The sequence below is a fragment of the Scylla paramamosain genome, chromosome 18, assembly GCF_035594125.1.
Source record: "Scylla paramamosain isolate STU-SP2022 chromosome 18, ASM3559412v1, whole genome shotgun sequence".
NCBI lineage: Eukaryota > Metazoa > Arthropoda > Malacostraca > Decapoda > Portunidae > Scylla > Scylla paramamosain.
Genome location: NC_087168.1, coordinates 3,557,501 through 3,580,248, shown reverse-complemented (window position 1 = coordinate 3,580,248; position 22,748 = coordinate 3,557,501). Strand labels below are relative to the sequence as shown.

The 22,748-nt window shown below is 38.4% G+C and overlaps 1 protein-coding gene across 1 annotated transcript in view; it reads right to left on the bottom strand.

The window, feature by feature from the left end:
- LOC135109021 (protein pigeon-like) overlaps positions 1–22,748 on the bottom strand; it is a 42,946-nt gene that overhangs the window by 19,139 nt on the left and 1,059 nt on the right. The window contains exons 2-12 of the mRNA XM_064019996.1: positions 19,558–19,739; positions 18,484–18,553; positions 17,503–17,618; positions 16,024–16,108; positions 15,005–15,187; positions 10,155–10,237; positions 8,610–8,777; positions 8,149–8,308; positions 6,961–7,091; positions 6,376–6,567; positions 47–223 (exon numbers count right to left, since the gene is read on the bottom strand). Of these exons, the coding sequence (XP_063876066.1) occupies positions 47–223; positions 6,376–6,567; positions 6,961–7,091; positions 8,149–8,308; positions 8,610–8,777; positions 10,155–10,237; positions 15,005–15,187; positions 16,024–16,108; positions 17,503–17,618; positions 18,484–18,553; positions 19,558–19,739 (1,547 nt within the window). The remainder of the gene's footprint in view (positions 1–46; positions 224–6,375; positions 6,568–6,960; positions 7,092–8,148; positions 8,309–8,609; positions 8,778–10,154; positions 10,238–15,004; positions 15,188–16,023; positions 16,109–17,502; positions 17,619–18,483; positions 18,554–19,557; positions 19,740–22,748) is intronic.

The following is a 22,748-nucleotide window of genomic DNA, read 5'->3' as shown; positions in this document are numbered from 1 at the left end:
CAAAAGGTTAAGCAAACTTTGGCTGAGTGGTGAAGGGATTGCTCACAATGTACTCAGTGTCGGTGGTGAAGGGTGCCGTGGTGATGGGCAGCAAGGAGAGCAGGTGGGCAGCGTCTGAGTCGATGTGCTTGTGTACAGCGGCGTATGTCTCCCCCACAAGGTACTCCTGCAGTAATGACGGAGTGTCCAGGTTGTGCGGGTCCTCACACACACTCCACATCAGCTGCAGTGTGGACTGAGGTTAATGCACTTCTAATGCTACTAATGTTACTAATACTGCACCACTAACACTATTAATACACACTTGCTAAAATACTGACAGGAAAAATAAAATCTCTTAACACGTGGAGCAGACAACATTTATTCTTACAAGTGAATCAATGTCTGTTAATACTTGAGCATTTATTTTTATTTGTGATTCAAAAAAAGATAATTACTAAAAAGAGTCCCTATGAGAATAATTTCTAATAATAGGGAAAGTAACTTGTTATACTGTATCTGATATAAAGCATCAAAGGGCATCATAACAAGCCACTGGTTGATATACAAGGGTGGTGAGCAGCAAATTCATTTATGGTGTGGCATTATAAAAACATGCCTACAAATATAATGAAAGCCAAACTACAGTACATGGTGGCAATCATAAATACACAACCCTGCCATTTGACACAATCAATACAAGAAATAAAAACAAATGCACAAAAAAACCTGGCATCCAATTTAAGTGTTTTGGCTCGTATTCAGAAACGCTTTGCTCTCTCAACACGACTATTTTCAAAGGCCACAGACGATTACTCCAGTTCTCACGAGCGTTTCTCCTGTTAATAAGGTAGAAATCTTGTTAATCTGTCACCCTAAATACACCCTTAAAAACCCTTGTCATGTCAATTAGAACCTTTCTATAAGTAGTGGAGGTGCAGCCAGAAGTGTTTTTAGCTTCACAATGCACAAGTCGTCAGGTTCTCAATTCCACACACAGCACAAAGAAGCAAGGAACACTGGATGCAAGTATGAGTGTTAGAAAGGAGTCAGCTAGAGTAAGGCACATGTACAATATAACCCTCACATGGGACTTCCACCAACATCAAAAACACATAACTCATCACCATAACCACTGATACCCTCACATAAACAAAAAACAGGCAGAAATTTCACCTTTCTCTCAATTGATGCTAGTGTATTTTTATCAAATTCACTCCAAGCATTGAGATCCCTCCCATAAACACTAATAGCCATGCATTCCTTTGTTTTCTTTAATGCACAACACTTAAATAATTACACCCTCCTGAAAACAATATTAGCCTTAGATTTCATGTTTCTCTCAATTGATATTTGCTATTTTTTCTCTAATCCAAACTAAGCATTTACACCCTCCTGTAAATAATAATGACCATGGATTTTACCTCCTTTCTTTCTCTTTAATCCATAACAACAAACATTTACATCCTCCCAAAAACAATAGTAGCCTTAGATTTCACCCTCTCTCTCTTAAATGACACTAATCAATTCCTCTCTGATCCATGGCACACATTTACACCACCTGTAAATAATAATGGCCATGAATTTTACCTTCTTTCTTTCTCTCTACTCCATAACATCAAGCAGCAATATTCTCCCATAAACAACAATAGATGCAGATTTCACCATTCTCTCAAATGACACTCCTATTCAGTTTATATATATTCTTAGACTTCACCTTTCTCTCAAATGACCCACCAATATTCTTTTTTTTTTTTTTTTCTATACCAACAGGAACCTTCACCTTTCCCACAGATTGTAGTGGCTGTAAGATCACACTTTTCCATTTCAATGTAGTGTCAACAACTATCTCTGGGACTGGTATCATCAGTGGGCCCTTCTATTTACTTTCTTTTTTTTTGCTCTTTTTTGTTGTCCTTGGCCAGAATCATTCTTACAAAACAATAAAAAAATAAATAAAATAAAATTGATAAATAAAAAATAAATTAAATAAAAAAAAAAAATTGACTGTCCTTAGGGGAAAAAAAGTGTGTAGTTATGCCCCCACAAGTTATTCCTGCTTCACATTCACTTGTATGCAGCACTTGTATCTTCACAGCAAAATAAACTTGGGATGCTGTGCTGTTATTTCCCCTTGCAATCCAAAAATTCTATGAAAAAACTCATTAGTTTTACACTGTCATTGTCTTAAGACTCACGCACTGGAGAGGAAAAGTAACAGGCTGACATAAATCCTCAAGGTCTCACTATCCTACTGTAATAAAGACTATAGAGACTCTTCAAACATATCTGGTCTTCACTTTTTCACACACACTTCTACACAAGTGGCATGTCAAGACCTTCGTTTACTGAGAAGCGGTGGATGTTTGAAGAGTCAGTCTTGTCGCACCTCTCACAAAAGGCAGGTTGTCATTTTCTTTTCCTATTTTCATCTCAGAAAAATATAAATCTATACTTGTACACAACAGAGATGCATTATTTTGAAGGCCTGGAGAGAGAGAGAGAGAGAGAGAGAGAGAGAGAGAGAGAGAGAGAGAGAGAGAGAGAGAGAGAGAGAGAGAGAGAGAGAGAGAGAGAGAGAGAGAGAGAGAGAGAGAGAGAGAGAGAGAGAGAGAGAGAACAGATGAAAAGAGTGCCTGGTGAAATACTGAAGAAAGCATAAATTTGACAAGTTTAATCTAGTGAAATAAGACATACATTCCCAAGAACAAAAACAGCAGACAAGAACATCTTACACTACTTGTTTTTGTGTATATAAGGTACCCTCACTACTTCTGACCTACAATACAGTGGGCTATAAGAAGCTGTCAAGAGGTTTGGATAAGATTAAACATCATTCTAAGTCTCGTGGGCCTGGTGTGGCTAGTGTGGCGTGTACTGTATGCTTGTACTTATGGTCTGAAATCAGGTAACCTGCCATACTCACTTCCACTGCTTCCTAAAGTGTTCAGTTCTTCACCAAACCTCCCTTCTAAAGTTTTCCCTCAATTTTCAAGTCCTTTCCTCAATAAATATGCCAATTGCCAGCAGGTTAAAATTTAAGAATGATGAAAAACAAAATTTGGATGTAAATGCAAAGTTTTTCCTTAATCTTCAAGTCTTTTCCTTTAAGAATCTATCAACTGTCAGGTTCCATGAGGAGACTGTCAGCAGATCAGGAAAAACACAAAACTAGGTGGAAGTAAATGTCAGGTTTTCTCTTAATTTTTAAGTCCTTTCCTCTATGAACGTACTAAGTGTCAGCAGATCAGAGCTTAAGATTGGTGGAAAACACAGAACACAGTGGAAGTAAATGTGACATGTTGACTTCTGACCACGGCTGTACTAGCAAAGCAGCAATGACTGAGTGACTCACAGCACACACACACACACACACACACTTCAGTCCTACCAAGAATTCCTGGAGTAGGATAGGACACTCCCGGTACTGAGAGTGCTCTGCCACACTCCAGTCCAGCTGGGGACATCACAAGAAGCAGAGAAATGAGGAGAGATTCTATAATTATTACAAAAACTTCATGAAACCAATCCTACTCTTGTGAAGTTTAGGATTTGGGATCATGTCACTTTGCTGACTTTGCAAAACTGTGGTGGTATAGTCTATATGAAACCACCTTGTATGTGCTGTAGCCCTGAGAACCTATGCTCTTTGTACCAGTGACTTGCCTCTATCCTACACATACAGCCCACTTTCAACATTCATGATTTCCATAATTTATGGACTGTGGTGGTTCAGTTGATATACGAACAACCACTCTGTTGTTGATGTAGCCCTGAAAACTTACGCTCTTTATACCAGTGACCTGCCACTATCCTGCACATACAGCCAGCCCTAAACATTCACAGCTTTGATCATTCGTGGGCTGGTGCAAGAAAGGAAATTTTTCACATTTTTTTTAAGGGAGCGCACCAATTATTAATGGATCTTCAATGTTCATGGATGTCTGTGTTACTTAACCTACATAGATGTTGAGAACTGCAATGCTGCAATGCTCACTGCCCCTGTATGACCTGCCTATGGAACACTTAAGTTGTAGGAGGTAACTCAATAAAAACAGGTAAAAAACTGGATACCCCTCTCTTGTTAATGTTTCACATGATACTTAATATCAAAGCTCTTTTCTAGGATATTCATTTCTATGTCCAAGAAAAGGAGATTCCTGAATGATGGAAATATCTTTTCTCATTATTGAAAGTTACCATGATGATGAATTGAGGGTCAGTTGTAAGTGTTGTATTGTCAGTAGGTATGAAGCTTCAGACTTAGGAGTGTGTGGAAGGAATACAGTTACAGTGAAGGCAGTTGGCTGCTGGCCTCCTTAGCACTGCCATGCATATAAAGCACCTACTCAAGATATTGTTTGCTTGAACCTGACTATGATGATGATGATGATGATGATGATGATGATGATGATGATGATGATGATGATGATGATGGTGATATGATGATAAGGATAAGGATAATGATATCAATACATCTTAACTCTGACTGTATTATCCTTCAATTCCACAGGAAGAAAATCACCCTAAAATTCTTTCCCTGATGCTGTTTATTTACTGGCCTGAGGACCCAAATGTGAATAAGACTTAGAAAAATTAGAGATAAACAAGAGATAGGCAGCAATGGATTCTCAAATACAATGGTGGATAATGGAGTAGTTTGCTGCATCTCTTGCTATCTTCCACCGCTATTTTTATGCCAACTGCTCTTCTGATCTTGATAACTGCATGCCTCCCCTCCTCTCGTGGCCTTACTGCACATCTTTCTCTCACCCCTATTCTGTCCATCTCTCTAGTGCAAGAGTTAACCAGTATTCTCAATAATTCATCCCTTTCTCTGGTTAACTCTGGAACTCCCTGCCTGCTTCTGTATTTCCTCCTTCCTATGACTTGAATTTTTTCAAGAGGGAGATTTCAAGACACTTATCCTTTAATTTTTGATGACTGCTTTTGACTCTCTTTGGGGACTGGCACCTCAGTGGGCCTTTTTTTCTTATAGTTTTGTTACCCTTGGCTGCTGCCTCAAAAAAAAAAAATAAATAAATAAAAACTCAGTAATCAGGTTATTAATGTTGAGTCTATTAGGAAATTTGAAAGATTAGACAAGTTTTTGGATAGGAATGATCAATGTTCGCTCTGCTTTACGGAGCGACTGTTGTGTGTGTCTTTTACAAGTCTACTGGTTTCCTCCAGCTTCTCTGTGTTCTTAGTTCTTCTTATTAATGCTGAGTCTGTTGGAATACTTAAAAGATAACACAAATAAATACATATGGATAGGGATGATCAATGGACATGGGTAGGTATGTTTCATGGAAGGACTGTTCTGTGTCATGTATAAAGTCTACAGGTTTCCTGCAACCCCTCATATATTAGTTCTTGCAACATAAATAATCACTACAGCAGTACACAGAACAAACACTGAAGGGAGGATGGCACTGAAAAGGCAACACAGGGCAAATACAGACAGCCTTGTATGCCAGGCTTCAATCAGACATCCATATACAGTGACAAGACTGCCAAAGCTGACCTAAATCCACTCCCTTACAAAACATGAAAGGTAACGATATGTAAAGAATCCATGTACAGTCATTACAAAGATGGGGATCTTGACAATTATAAGTCACTTATATACAAATAGTCTGGTAAAATGAGTGTTTATAACTGATATTTTCATGGTAACTGCTCTTCTGATCTTGCTACCTGTATGCCTCCCCTCCTGTTGCTGCACAACACTTTCTACTTTCTCTCATCCTTATTCTGTCCACCTCTAATGAAAGAGTTAACTAGTATTCTCAATCATTCATCTTTTTTTTTCTGGTAAACTCTGGAACTCCCTTCATGCTTCTGTATTTCCACCTGAACTCTTTCAAGAGGGAGGTTTTAAGACACTTATTCTCTGATTCTGGATGATCCTTTTGACCTTTCTGTTTGGACTGGCAGTCTTAGTGGGCCTTTTTTTCCTTTTTGTTTCCCTTGGCCAGTGCCTCTCTTACATGAAGAAGAAAAAAAAAAAAAAAAAAAAGCTGATCTATATCCACTTCCTGAATTACAAAACCTGGACCATAATAATATGTATAGAATCCATGCACAGTCATTTAGAAAACGATGGGATCTTGACCACTGCAAATCCAGGTATACATATATGCATGGTTTGGTATCAGTGGGTAAACTCTAACTTGATGTAAGGAACACATAAAAAGAAAAAGCTAAAAACTGGTGAACTTTTTTGACAGCTGAGAAGTGTCAATCTTCAAGTAAAAAAATAAAAAAAGATGTGCACAGTTTTGCATTTTCATTACTCTGGCTTATATCATGTTAGAGTTTTCTCAATAGTATATGCAAGTCCAGATGTACACAAGCGATCCGGGAAATTTACAAGGGGTGTTTATTACTCACCTTACGGGACAGGTCGTGATCCTTGTCGTGCACAGCCGCCAGGTGCAGGATGGCCAAGCGAGTGCTGAGAATGGTGGAGCTTTTGAAGAGGGAGAAGAGAGACTCCTTGGTCACCCTCACCTCCACTGTCATCTGGTTCACACCATCCACAAAGGTGATGCTGCGGCCGGAAAGCACCTTGCCACTCACAATCTGCAGCCAAGCAGAACTGCTTTTCTAGACTGCTCTCTCTGCTTACAAACTAAAATGACTGAGAAAACAGTGCTGTCTCTGCTTACAAACCAAAGTGACAGAAAACAATGCAGTCTGTTTACAAACCAAAGACTGAAAAAACAGTGCTGTCTCTAACAAGTATACTAATGAGAAAAGTAAACCAGCCAAGTTACAGAAACTGAAAAAGACTTTTATCACTCAACAAATGTAAATAAACACAAGTTCCAATTAGGTTTGCTAGTTTAATTCTTATGGTGTGTCAGACTAGTTCAAGTCATAAGGAGATGAATAGCAAGGTCAGACAGTGAGCTGGTGTGTTATACAGCACTATATGACTGATACTACTCATATTGAAGCAGCCACAGGTCTGACCTGGAAGAGGTGTGCGTTGGGCAGCAACTGAGGGGGCGGTGTGGTCACAATATGGTTGTTGGGCATGTGGTCCAGGCCCATGTCCAGCATGTGCATGCACACGCCCGGCACGATGACCAGCAGGTAGTGCTCTGGATGAAGAACAATGAACCATCACCACAAAACTCTGGAACTCCCTGCCTGCTTCTGTATTTCCACCTTCCTATGACTTGAATTACTTCAAGAGAGAGAGGTTTCAAGACACTTATTCATCAATTTTTGACTACTGCTTTGACCATTTCATGGGACTGGCATCTCAGTGGGCTTTTTTCTTTTTTGTTGCCCTTGGCCAGTGTCTCTCCTACATAAAAAAAAACATTATCTTAGAAAGAACTTTTAAAATTTGGCAGTCAACCAATCAATCAGCTGCCACACATCCCTGACAGGATGGCCACGGTGGGGCTCAGTATGCTGGTAGCCAATTGCTTCACAAAAGGACATCTCAGAAATAAAAATACAGGAATGACTGTGACCACAGGAAGCTCATAAAACAGGATTTAAACCATGGCTATATCAGTAACAACTGATGCTTAATGATTAGAAGGAGTGAGACACTCCAGTGCCCTTGGATCTGAGTTGCACACCAGATGTCACCTCTCACACTCAAGGTGCAGAGGCCTTCACTGCCAACACCACACCTCAGAGTTGCCCCAGATAACCTACACAATTAGGTAAGTGGAGACATATTGGTTCATAAAAGCCTATCCAAATAAAAATTAGTTTACAGCTATTCTCATATTCTGGTAAGTGTAAGTGTGTGTCTGTATAATGTCCCTCCTCTCCTCTCAGCATCACCTCTTTCCATGTTGGAGATGTTCCTCAACATCTCTCAACACTTCAGCTGGACTTAAGTCATTCAATACACACACTAAAGATGGAAAATGATGCAATATTGTATTTTATGGAAAACATAATTGGAAAAAAGGGAAAAAATATTAGTGTTACTTTGCATCTACTATTAGTAAGCTTTACTAATCTATAGCTGTCACAGTTTTTACTTTATAAAAATACTAATGAACAAAAATATTCAGAACTGGGATACCTGGAAAGACACAAACATATGTCTTTCTTTTAAAGGTAGACAAAATCATGTGTTTGCTGCAAGTAATATCAAAGCTCACACAAAATAAACTCCAGTCTATCACATACCTCCAAACAGAGAGTACGTGGGCAGAGCAGAGTGGGCATGTCCCCAGGGCACCCCTGGCACCACAGTGTGTAGCACACAGCCGTGATGCAGCAGAGTCACTGAGTAAGCCAAGTACACTGCACAGCTTTCAGGGTCTGCTGGTGTCTCTGCCAGCCTTGACTACAAACAAATAAGAAAAATTCTGATTATCTAAAACATTCATATAACTATATTTTAGGGGCTTCCCCAAAAAGCAGGATAGCCAAGATGAGGCACACAATTTTCACATTCACTTTCATTCACACAACTCTCTTGGCCCCTTGGTCCCTAACAGAGAAGGCAAAATACCCCCCAATCCTTACTTTCCAACTCCAGCTGCACAGTTTGAACATACACAAAAAACATTTAAAGAAGGGACACTCCCATCAGCTATCACAAGTCATCACAAACCACACCACTGAGGTGCATGAATGAACATCACCTTGTAGATATAATGATGACAGATGCAGACAGCACCAGAGGGCGAGGTGACCACCCGTAGGTCCAGCCAGGCGTCCCCCACAGAGTGCAGCAGCCCTTGGTCCCGGTAGTCCCCACTCAGGTCCAGTGGGGAGTGTTCCAGCCCAGACAACTCCAAGGGAACATTCAGCTGCACCATGGACAATGGGCTGACTACATTCTTCACAATAACTACATCATGAATATATACAGTACACTTAGGCCTTAGGTATTAATTCCCATGAAAATTTTTTCTTGAGTTAGTAATACAGATGTCACACTTACAACATTACTGGGAGCATCAAGAACACTCAGTATAAGAGGATCTGTGGTCAGAATTACAGAAATGGAGTCCTATGTTTGGCAAATTGAGAATTTATAGACAAGCATGTGTATCATATTGGAAAAGTATAAAGAAAAGTGAGCTAGACCTCCACTCTTCTTTGTCACAGGCACTCTCTGAGCTAGATCACTTCCCTGCACCACCAAAATGAAGGCAGGATCTATACTTTTATCAATTTCTTATTTTTTTTTGTATTACACAACTCATAAATAATATAACTCATTGAGGGCTATAAAACAATAAGCACAAGTTAATGAGGTGTTACTAATCTATGTGAACCAAGGAGGCAGAAGTGTGGCAATGATAGCACTGTCATTAACTATACAAGGGTGAGAGGTTCTACTGTCTGTCCCATTACTAGGCTAACACATGACAGTACTGGGGTGTGTTGTGGTGCTCAAGTGAGAGCAGTGCTCTGGGGCAGCACTAGTGGTGGTGTTGCACTCAGGATCATATGAGTTCATTCCCACACTGCAGTGCTAGATTATCTAGAGGGTGAGGCACCCTTCCTCCAACTCCAGCAGGGTTGTGTGGCCTTTATTGCTTGGCTCTTAGGTTACATTTGTAAGTTCCTTCCTGCACCACAGTCTTCCTCTTTGACTCCAGCTATATGGCCTTCACTGCTGGGCTCTTAGGATTCTTTTAAGGTTTTCAAGTAAGAGTAAAGCTGAGATCAATTATCTTGCCAGAACACCTCAACTTTCTTAACCAGAGCTGATCATTATAAATAAATCAATAAAATAGTGTAAGGTTTTAATTTTCCCAACTAATAATAGCCATTATAAATAAATTAATAAAGCAATGTCACATTTCAACTTCCCTGATCGATGCTGATAATTATAAACAAATTTATAAAACAATATCAAATTTCAGATGCAATATAGTCAACTAGAGTTTTCTGAATTTATAAAACAATATCAAATTTCAGATGCAATAAAGCCAGCTAGAGTTTTCTAACTTAAAAACAGCACAAGTATCACCTTTATGACAACTTATAAATGCATCCTAATGTTACTCCTCCTCATTCCTATTAATTGAGTGTCTGGCCAAGGCACACGCTGATTGGCAGGGTACGACCCGTAGGGGAAGAAATACAGGTGACCAAGTGAAGAGTCAACAATAAACTCTTCTCTGCACTGTTTCAATGTTTCATACTTTGAGTCAGCAGGTGACTAGTGTACATACCACTGTCTCATGTGGCTTGCCAGGATGAAACTGCAGGGCCGTCAACATGGGGCGTGGCCGGAGAGCATCTTCCTCAGGCTCTCCTGTGACAGGAAGATTTAACAATATCAATAAGACAAACTTAACAAGACTACATAACTGTAAAGTGAACAAGGATCTCGGTAACTGTTTATGGTGTCTCTTCTTACTAAATAACTAAGGAAACTTACGAAGTGTATCTTTAAGACTGTAATAAGCAGAAAGATCCCAATAACTGTTTTTAGTGTCTCTTCTTATCTTTATCTTTATTTGGTTTATTTGGCTCTATTCCACCACAAGGTGATGCTTTACAAAACCTTAATAAAAATATACATAAAAATAAGTATATAGTAATTTTTTATACACCTTCCAAACCTTAGTTTAACACACCTTGTTCTCGTGCTATACATGATAGAGAGGTGGCCCACAAAAGGTACTTAAGCCTTCCATCACCAGAATCTCATGCACTTTATAATTCTGCATGGAACCATGCCAAGTCTGTTCTCCAACTAGCCAAAAACTCCTTCATTAACAGAAAGTGTCAAAACCTTTCAAGATCTAACTCCCCTCATGACTTCTGGCATCTAGCCAAAAATATCTCCAATAACTTTGCTTCTTCTTTCCCTCCTTTATTTCAACCAGATGGCACCACTGCTATCACATCTATTTCTAAAGCTGAAGTCTTCGCTCAAACCTTTGCTAAAAACTCTACCTTGGACGATTCTGGGCTTGTTCCTCCCTCTCTTCTACCTTCTGACTACTTCATGCTACCTATTAAAATTCTTCGCAATGATGTTTTCATACCCTTGCTGGCCTAAACCCTTGGAAGGCTTATGGACCTGATGGGGTCCCTCCTATTGTTCTCTGAAACTGTGCCTCCATGCTTGCACCTTGCCTAGTCAAACTCTTTCAGCTCTGTCTGTCAACATCTACCTTTTCTTCTTGCTGGAAGTTTGCCTATATTCAGCCTGTTCCTAAAAAGCGTGACCGTTCTAATCATTCAAACTACCATCCTATTGCTTTAATTTCCTGCCTATCTAAAGCTTTTGAATCTATCCTCAACAGGAAGATTCTTAAACATCTATCACTTCACAACCTTCTATCTGATCGCCAGTATGGGTTCCATCAAGGCCGCTCTACTGGTGATCTGGCTTTCCTTACTGAGTCTTGGTCATCCTCTTTTAGAAATTTTGGTGAAACTTTTGCTGTTGCCTTAGACATATCAAAAGCTTTTGAAAGAGTCTGGCACAAAGCTTTGATTTCCAAACTACCCTCCTATGGCTTCTATCCTTCTCTCTGTAACTTCATCTCAAGTTTTCTTTCTGAACATTCAATTGCTGCTGTGGTAGACGGTCACTGTTCTCCTAAATCTATTAACAGTGGTGTTCCTCAGGGTTCTGTCCTGTCATCCACTCTCTTCTTATTATTCATTAATGATCTTCTAAACCAAACTTCTTGTCCTATCCACTCCTACGCTGATGATACCACCCTGCACTTTTCCACGTCTTTTCATAGACATCCAACCCTTCAGGAGGTAAACATTTCACGCAGGGAAGCCACAGAATGCTTGACTTCTGATTTTTCTAAAATTTCTGATTGGGGCAGAGCAAACTTGGTATTGTTTAATGCCTCAAAAACTCAATTCCTCCATCTATCAACTTGACACAACCTTCCAGACAACTATCCCCTCTTCTTCAATGACACTCAACTGTCCCCCTCTTCTACACAGAACATCCTCGGTCTGTCCTTTACTTATAATCTAAAATGGAAAATTCACATATCATCTCTAGCTAGAACAGCTTCTATGAAGTTAGGCGTTCTGAGACATCTCTGCCAGTTTTTCTCACCCCCCCAGCTGCTAACTCTATACAAGGGCCTTATCTGTCCATGTATGGAGTATGCTTCACATGTCTGGGGGGGTTCCACTCATACTGCTCTTCTAGACAGGGTGGAATCAAAAGCTTTTCGTCTCATCAACTCCTCTCCTTTAACTGCCTGCCTTCAGCCTCTCTCTCACCGCCGCAATGTTGCATCTCTAGCTATTTTCTACCGCTATTTTCATGCTAACTGCTCTTCTGATCTTGCTAACTGCATGCCTCCCCTCCTCCTGTGGCCTCGCTGCACAAGACTTTCTTCTTTCTCTCATCCCTATTCTGTCCACCTCTCTAATGCAAGAGATAACCAGTATTCTCAATCATTTATTCCTTTCTCTGGTAAACTCTGGAACTCCCTGCCTGCTTCTGTATTTCCACCTTCCTATGACTTGAATTCCTTCAAGAGGGAGGTTTCAAGACACTCAATCAATTTTTGACTACTGCTTTGACCCTTTTATGAGACTAGCATTTCAGTGAGCTTTTTTTTTTATTGGATTTTTGTTGCTTTTGGCCAGTGTCCCTCCTACAAAAAAAAAAGAAAAAAAAAGAAAAAAGTTAATAAAGATGAATATTGCATAGATATTAATATAACACTAATACAGTGGAACCTTGCTTACCAAATGTCTCCCTTTCTGAATAACTCTGTTTTTTAACAAAAACTTAAACTTGTAATTGCTTCTGTTGCTGTACCATAATTTGGCTTTCAAACAAAGTTACTTCATTTCAAATACCACAAGACATAGCAAAAGCTGCCATCTATTACTAACTTATAGTTTCTATAAACATTTTCTTCGTTTTCATGTAACATATTTTACGGCTTACAGGACACACTTTTTTTCCCCAAAAATACCCTGAAAAACACTTACAATACAACATTCGTATTTTAAAACAAATGTTGTATTGTAAGGCAACGCCCAGGCTCACGTGAGCTTGGACAGTCACTTAACTGGCTTGATGTAGGTGTTTTTATGTTCAGTAGTCAGGTATATGGTGAATGTGTCTTGTATGAGAATGACTTTTTTTTCTTAGAAATTTCTTTCCAATATTTGGGTGTGTCTTCCAAGATGCAGTGTCTTGTAAGCCATTAAATACAGTATTTGGAGGAGAGACACAGAGGGTAAAATAGTAATTCAATCTTTGAAATAAGATAAATGTGATCCCATTGAGAAACCAGGATTACCATATAATGGAATTTCGTCTACTAGTGTGGAAATATTGTGACATTTGGCAGCTGGGCGTGAAATAAATTTCCACATCCACATCTTCCAAGAAACTGTGTTAATATGAAAAGAAATATGTACTAAAACAATGCAAAATGCATGTTAACATACATTAATATATATATATATATATATATATATATATATATATATATATATATATATATATATATATATATATATATATATATATATATATATATATATATATATATACGAGTATATATATATATATATATATATATATATATATATATATATATATATATATATATATATATATATATATATATATATATATATATATATATATATATATATATATATATATATATATATATATACATATATATATATATATATATATATATATATATATATATATATATATATATATATATATATATATATATATATATATATATATATATATATATATATATATATATATATATATATATATATATATATATATATATATATATATATATATATATATATATATATATATATATATATATATGTATGTATAAAATTATCAAAGTAATATTAACTTCCAGAAATTAGCATATGTTTCTCCTTTTATACTCAGTAGCGGATTCCATGTAGGTATAGAAAAACAGACATCAGTGAATTGGCAACACTCAGTATCCCAGTGTTGTGTAGAAATACAGTAACCCTGTGAAGAACCTCGATGCAAAAAAACAAAGTTCAGCATTCAGGAGTAATCCTGAGCCTCCTGTGGCTCTCTCTATGACCCATAATGCCATCACTAATGCACAACTGTATTTTCCCAGTAGCTTTTCCCAGCAGCAAGATGTCTAAGTGTTATGATCACCTTCATTTTGGCAGTGAGTGGGTTGCTCCTCTCTGTGTCACTGTAAGGCTTCCTTCACTTGATTAGAGACAGAGAACGTCTGTATGGTCTGAACAATATCTTTTGATGAGTTCTGTCACTATGTTCATTCAATACATTCTTTCTGGACAAAAAAAATTCTAAGCTGGAAATGTTGTGGAGCAGCCATCTTAGCAGTGGGAGCATTGGTCATTACCCACTAAGGCATGGTGGACAGGTGTCTGAGAATGGATTAATCTATTCTACATTGACTCCTATGGGAAAAAAAGTTTCGGTTTTTTAACATTTCGTATTTTGAATGGTGTTAAGGAACAAATTAAGTTAAAAAACCAAGGTTCCACTGTACTGGTAATACTAATATTAATTATAACAATAAAATTAATTATAATAATAATAATAACAATAATAATGAAAATAATAATAATAATAATAATAATAATAATAATAATAATAATAATAATAATAATAATAATAATAATAATAATAATTATCATAGCAATGATAATAATAAAAACAATAGGTAATAACAATAGAAGTAGTTTACCTAAAAATTAATAGTACTTTAGAATAAATATAAAGGAGTAATATTGTCTCATGGTACAATATAGGAATAAAGTAGACAATATGGTAATGTAAGGAAATGTTAGAATGTATAACACTCACTACAGCTTGCATTATCACAAGGAAAACTTTAGAAGCATTCCCATAATATGCACAAGGATCTCAGTAACTGTTCCTGGTGTCTTTTCTTGCTAAAAAAAAAAAAAAAAAAAAAAAAAAAAAAATACATCCAAGATGTCTTTTCTCATTAAATCATTAAGAAAAAAATACAACTAATATATAATGCTGAAAAACTAGACACTCATGATTAATGCCACCCACCAGAACCCAGTGTGAGGCCGGCTTCTGGTGGGGGCCTGTAGTGCAGGTAGTAGAGGTGGTTGTGGCGCGGCTCCCACTGTGCCCACACGAAGGACCGCACCACCGACTCTGTGAGAGGCTGGTCCTCCACCACCCAGGAGCCTTCATCTCTCAGGCTCAGAGGGAACGAGTAAATAGCAATGGCTGCAAAAACATAAAAAATAAATAAATACAACAAATAAAAACATACATATACCAAGGCTGTGTTCTCCCAAAAAAGAGGGATAGTCAAGACAAGGCACTTAACTTGGAGTCTTTCACACTCACTCACATCACATTCTCATCCCCTTGACTCCTCATGGAGAAGAGAAAATATTCCTGCCCTCACTTTGTTGATCAGCCACACAATAAATAAATAAATAAAAAGTGCAATGACTTTAAAAACTGATGCTTAGTATATGAATTTTTTTTTTATAGTGGATAGGAAAAGGCTAATTTTGGCCATAAAATACCCTATATTCTTTGAGTAATTAGTGCAAAAAAAAAGTTAACCAAAGGAGAAATTTTCAGAGGATAAATTAACTGATGGTGAATTTGTAACTTGTTCCATAACATGGTTCTGATTTGCAAGTGGGATGAAATATAAGCTCTGAAACCTTTACTTCTCTGCCTCTCTACATTCCTGCTTAATTATCTCTGTAAATGGTGAGTGACCACCAGTAAGTGCTGCCCTGGGGCTGAGGTGTTTTCAAGTGCACAGGTTTGAGTCCTGGCATGGTCTAAGGTTAAGCAGGGCATCCACTCAGGGTAATGGCTCCTAGATGCCAGAGACCAAAGTCCCCCATTAGGAAACAATGTCCTACCCCTTATGCATAACAGAATCACACACATAAAAAGAATATCTTATAAAATAACAATCATATACATAAATGCAGCCATGCTAAAGGAAGACAGAGACAGAAGCAACTGGTGGTTTGAGAGAAAATATATGTAATGCATTTCTTCCACAAAAAATTACTTGGATACAAATAGATACTCACACTCCCTATGAACAAACACCAGCAGTTTGGCAATCCAGCTGTCTCCAAGAGGCTTTCCAGTTTCTTCTGTGTGCAGGAACTCAAGCTGTGGGAAACAAAGATCATCTGGTAGGTTTTTATTGCTTCCTTATTTCCTCATGTCCTTGTGTCATTAAATTGTAACTAGAACCATGGAAGCACCCTTGGAAACCCTGGTAATGACCACTATGGCCTATTGAGTATTTGTTATACAGGGACTGCCATGTGTAGGTCTGATGGCTTCTTGCAGCATCCCTTATTTCCATGTTTCCATATGTTCTCATCTCCAATACACATTCATACATTTCTATATCACTGTCTTGGTATACAAGAAAATATGGGCAAATTTCAAACTGCAAAAGATCTTTAAGTCCTAACAAGGCTATCTGATTTCTTGACACAGCTCTACTCTAGTCAAAGTACTGAAGAAAACTAGCTTGTGTGTGAAGAAAGAGAAAGTGAACAGCACGAAATGCTTGCTTTGAGTATCCCCAGGGTGCAGGAATGAGCACACCGTACTCACAACTGGGAGATCTGAGGTTCAAATCCTCAGTCAATGTTAAGAATATGGATACAAAAACATTATACACAACTATCTCTTCATATCCTTGTCTAACATTGGTCACAGACGACTGTCATGTTTTCTTCTCCTCTGCAACCTCTATCTTTAGCCTAGCCACTACATTTGAATACATTACTAAACTCTCCTTCATATACATAATTTCTACTGATCATTACTCAGTATGAAGAACCATAATATTAAGAGAGAGAGAGAGAGAGAGAGAGAGAGAGAGAGAGAGAGAGAGAGAGAGAGAGAGAGAGAGAGAGAGAGAGAGAGAGAGAGAGAGAGAGAGAGAGAGAGAGAGAGAGAGAGAGAGAGAGAGAGAGAGAGAGAGAGAGAGGTGAACAGGAGATAACTTAGGATTTGGTTACAACACTAGTTTGTATACAAGAGGGAGTTTCTCATGGAACAGCAGAGAGACCCATGGCTGGCAACAAATCATCTCACCACAGCCCACCACTAACATCTCCTTTCCACCTGCCACACAGCCACCACCCAGACTGACAACAACACGCCACACCACTCAACTGGCTCTACTTAAATGACAAATCAACTAGCAGCACTACTCTGTTTGAAGGTCCTTACCAGAGGGACTTAACACTATTCATCCAGCAATGAATACAGACACCATTTAAGCCAAGGAGTCCTGGCATTATAGGAAGCTATAATCCTGCCCTCTTGAGTGTATTTGCATATTGTAGGTGTGGATATGTTTGAAAGTGTGTGTGCTTCCTTCTGATCAGAAATGGTCAACTCCACACCCTGTGCACAAGCTGAAGCAAAGAAAAGAAGATTAGAACATCTGCAGTAACTCACCAGTGTCTGCCTTGAGCAATCAACACCCTGTACACAAGCTGAGACAAAAAAAGGAGAAGAAAAGAATACATGCACTCACTTACCAGTATCTGTCTGGAGCAATCAATGTTGAGGGAGAACACACCGCCCTGTGGTGCCACCTCACTCACATAAGCTGAGTACTTGTTGCCATCGCCCACACTGCGGCGCGTCACAAAGGCTGCAAGGAAAGATGGCCTTAGTTGTCCTCAACACATACACTCACACTGTCATTCTTATCTCAGGTAAAATATAAGGAGAAATCATGGAACTTTATCCAACTTTGTGACAGTGGAATTGTCAAAATTTTGTCATGAATATGCTTAAGATATGTATGTGGAGAAATAATGACTAAACACACACACACACACACACACACACACACACACAAACACACACACACACACACACACACACACACACAATTAGAGAGAGAGAGAGAGAGAGAGAGAGAGAGAGAGAGAGAGAGAGAGAGAGAGAGAGAGAGAGAGAGAGAGAGAGAGAGAGAGAGAGAGAGAGAGAGATTCATATATAAACAATGTGTGTATGTGTATATATATATATATATATATATATATATATATATATATATATATATATATATATATATATATATATATATATATATATATATATATATATATATATATATATATATATATACATACAAAACTGTATGGCTTTTTCAATATACATAAATATGGACATCTAGAGCAAATTACAAGAAAAGGTGATTGCAGCAAGGAATGCACATCAACTGGAAGAGAAAAACTGGACAAAGATACACAAACCAACATAAATACAGAGGCAGGTTCACATAAGCAGAGTTCTAGGTAGATATGACTGGTTACAAACACATGCACACAAACACACATACAAATAAACAAATAAATAAATAAATAAATAAATAAATAAATAAATAAATAAATAAATAAAATAAGAAAAGAAATACATACATAATAAAAATGAAAGATAAAGAAAGTATAAAGAAAATGTAATCAATCAAATGAAATCACAAAAGAACAATACACTGGTCCTGCCTTTACCTAGCAGTGTCCTGGAGGCATTGACAGAGGCCTGCACAACGGGCACAACCTTGTCAAATGTGTACAAGACCTGGGAGGACAGAGAGTGGCATGCTGCATTAGAGGAGCAGATGAGAGGAGGCTGGAACCACACTCTGCCACACAACCTTGCCTGTATTCTGAAACACCTCGCTCTCTCACCACAACTACCTCCACAGGTCACAGAGATGAGTAGCTGGGTTCTCAAGAATGTTTCCCCAGTTAATGATGTAAATATCTTGTTAATCTGTCACTAGGGCCACGAAAGCATCCTTAAGAACCTGTGTAACTTTAACTACTGCCTTTGAATGTAAGGGAGGCATGGCAAAGAAGTGTTTCAGAATATGGTTTCTTACCCCACAGTGTTGAAGGAAGGCACAAAAGGAAACATGATATGGATTAGTTATTCACATTCCTAGATATAACCACATGGGAGCACTTCTTTGTATGGTAATGTGTAATTCATTGATATTCAACTCAGATAAGTGTGTTATGGGTACACTGTTAGCACACACCACAAACACAAGTGTGGGAATTCTGCACATTCTTCAAAGGAAACATGTTTCTATCCTGACAACTTCCACAACCCTGTACACCTTAAAAAAAATATCACTCAAGAATTTACATTTCCACAGCTGAGTCCATGATGAGTTAGTAAGCTGACTGGTGCATAGGTATGACTTCACAAGAAAAAGGCAATTTCCGTAGAAGACGTGCTTCTCTCCTCTGCATGTAATGCTGGTTACTACTCTTCACCCTCAACACACTTCAAAATATCACTCAAAAATCTACACTTCCACAAGCTGAGTCTATAATGGGTTAACAAGTTGAGTAGTGCATAGGCATGATTTCACAAGGTAAAGGAAACCTTCAAACATGCTTCTATCTTTACAGCTTCACCCTTACAGCTTGACAGCCACCACTCAAGGCAAGGCAAGCCATCATGCACCATCACCACCCTGCCACCACCTCAGTACAGCACTACCATCACAGTTGCACCAGATCCACCTTTACTATTTCTAAGGTTCTGTGAGTGACAAAGAGCAAGGGTCATACCTGGGCTGAATAAAGGTCTGGGGAAGCAATGGCAACCTGTGTTGCAAAGGCAAGTGAGCTTGTGGCTTCCTGTGGGCCACCCTCGCCCTCCCCCTCCACTGGACCCTTGACCAGCACCTCCTCCTCCCAGCGGCACAGCAGGGACCCATCCTGGCTCTCACCAATCCACTCAAAATTTGAATCTGTCAAATAAAATCAAAGCAGTTTAGTTTGTGTGATATGTCTGTCAATGTAAGGGTGACAAAATTTTTGTCTGTGAACTTGTCAATGTAATCAGTTTACCAGTTTGAGTACTTTTTTTTTTTTTCACAATGACTGCCTACATTCATCCCTGTCTGGTGCCACTCTTCTTGAAAATCAGTTTATATTTTTGGAACTTGACTCCATTGTTTTGCAGTGGATATTGTATTTTGATTTTGTGGATTTTGATTCTAACTGCTCTATTGTGGCACATTCACTGTCTTGGAAGCACATTATATACTCAAATACATTTGTGTATAGATCTGCAATGAGGAGGATTATCAGTCAAAACACAAGAAAACCAACAAGTAAAGTGACTCATGAAGGTTCCTGAAGACAGCTGTGGGAACCTTGTGGAGGCAGGTTCTCTCTCTCTCTCTCTCTCTCTCTCTCTCTCTCTCTCTCATGTGTAGACAAAAGTGTAGTGATTATGGCACTTGTTTTCAGCATAATTCCCTGTGCTTTGTCTTCCCCACCCTAAACCCTCACATTCCCACACCTCCCAAAGCATGTTGGTGGTGAAGAGGATGTTGTGGAATATACACCAGTATTTGGATTTGCAACAAAGAAGATTATCAATATCATTCAAAACAAATGAAAACCAAAAGTAAAAGTGAATTATAATAATAATAATAATAATAATAATAATAATAATAATAATAATAATAATAATAATGTGTTTATTTTAGGTCATGGCCATATGGCATATACATACATAAAATATGTAAAAAAATATAAAATACAACTGGTGAACTTCATTACATAAAGGAACAGCATACATTTAAAAGGCTAAAAAGTAAGTTAATATACAACCCATCTAACCAATGTTGATACAAAGCTGAATTGGGCCACACATCACTCACTCATAAAGCAGTTCTTATGCTACCACTGGACTCAGTAACTCTCGTCAGCAGGTGGCAGCACACATCTCCTGGAACGCTTTATTTCTAAGGTTGAACACATCATGGAAGCACTACAATAGTGGGGTGGTTTGTGAGTCAACATAAAACACTACTGTATGTTAACTGTAGATGACTCAATGTTGTGATTTTGTAATTACACCACAGAGCACTACAATAGATAGAATAACATTAGGTTTCCAATAAATTACACAATACATCAACATTACACATCTTAAATTTCTGGATGATTGTATTGCCTCCAGCACTTACTGCAGGCTCCTCATTTCTTTTTTTTATATCTTCATCATCTTTAAAGTCAGATGTGAATTTATGGCCAAGATAAGTAAAAGAGTTCACATACTCTAATTAAGATCTATTCCGATAAACTGACGGAAGTGACGACAGCAGGCAGTGTTTAGGCTTAACATGCATATACAGTAAAGTCCCTCTTATCCAGCATCAACGGGACCGCCGACATGCCAAATACTTGAATATTGCTGGATACTTGAATAGAAGTGAAATTATGTCCACAATCACCACCCTACACTCACGCATCTTACCATAACAAAGATCAGCTGATCTGATCAGCTGCTTAAGTGTAAGCACAACACGCTTCCTCTTTTCCACAACTTTAGGCATGATGAAGGCGTCAGGTGATAAACAGTGCACACGCGGGACTGAGTCACTGAGTAAACATAGTGCAGTGGGCTGCAGGTGGCGCGAAGCAGTGCGCTCTGGTGGCGAGGGAACAAAGTATGCCTCACGTGGGAATTTTAATCTATTTTATGAGTACACATTGATTTTTTATTGATTTTAAGGCTCGGGGAAAAATGTGCTGGATACTTGAAGCTGCCGGATACTCGAATGCCGGATGAGAGGGATTTTACTGTATACACACTTTGGTGTGCAGTAATATAGTGGTTGCTGGCAAAGAGTTCACAGTCACATAATAAAGCATTTGATCACTGACTAGGGTATCTGCCACATGACAGCTGATTCAGGCATCATTAAGGAGTAGATTCAGCTAGTTGACATACACACTAAGCAGGTGAAAGCTCAGTATCAAACCCTGTCTAATGCCATTCCCCACTGTAAGAGGTGCAGATATGATGCCTCCCCATTTGACCCATAAAAGTTGATGTGTATACCAAAATCTTAATGTCTCAACTAAATACAACAAAACCTCTCTAAACCAAACCCAAATAATCTGAATATTGGATAATCTAAATGCCCTTGTGGCAACTCTGAGTGACAAGCAAAAGTACGCTAGTAGTACAGTGCATAATATTGTGTTAGTTTTTATGTGACCAGTGTGTTGTGTACAGCTAAGTAAGCTCTTAAGTGAATACTAAGTGTGTAACTGCATAATGTTAAATGAACTCTTCAGTGACCAGAACTGCGTTCAATACTGCAATTCTGGCAGCCTGCGTAATCCGAGTCACCTGAGTGGCCCAACTGAACAGTTATGGGCACCTCCTGGGATATTGTAAACAAATCACTGATGAAGCCATGGAAACAGTCACATTCTACCCAACTCTGTAGAAGTAAGCATATGGCTGATGCTTATCCACTTGGTGATTTGTATTACAGAGCACTTGCTCTATAATACAGCAAAGAGGTTTTTGGTGAAGATTCATTACTAATATCATTAATCACCATCCCATTTCCTTTATGTTCATTCTTTTATATATTTAAGACTCAGTACTATACTTGCTAGTGCATATCACTGCATGTATGTGGACAGTATTATAGTCATCTGCAATAAATGAGTGAGTATAACACCAATATAAGTATGACTGGGCAGCCATTTTTGTTGTGATGTCATCACAGCACAGAGTGCACCACCTCCTTGGTTTGGGTGACACAAGTCACCCGAGCAGGCGACCTGCACTGCACAAAAAGAGCATTCAGTTGAAAATTAGGTGTCCCAGGTAAACTGAGTTGCCCAATTGAACATACCCCAGTTAGTGAGTTCTGTACAGTATGTAATAACAAGATATATTGTAAATATCTATCTTAGGTTTTATAATGTGCTAATATATATGCTGT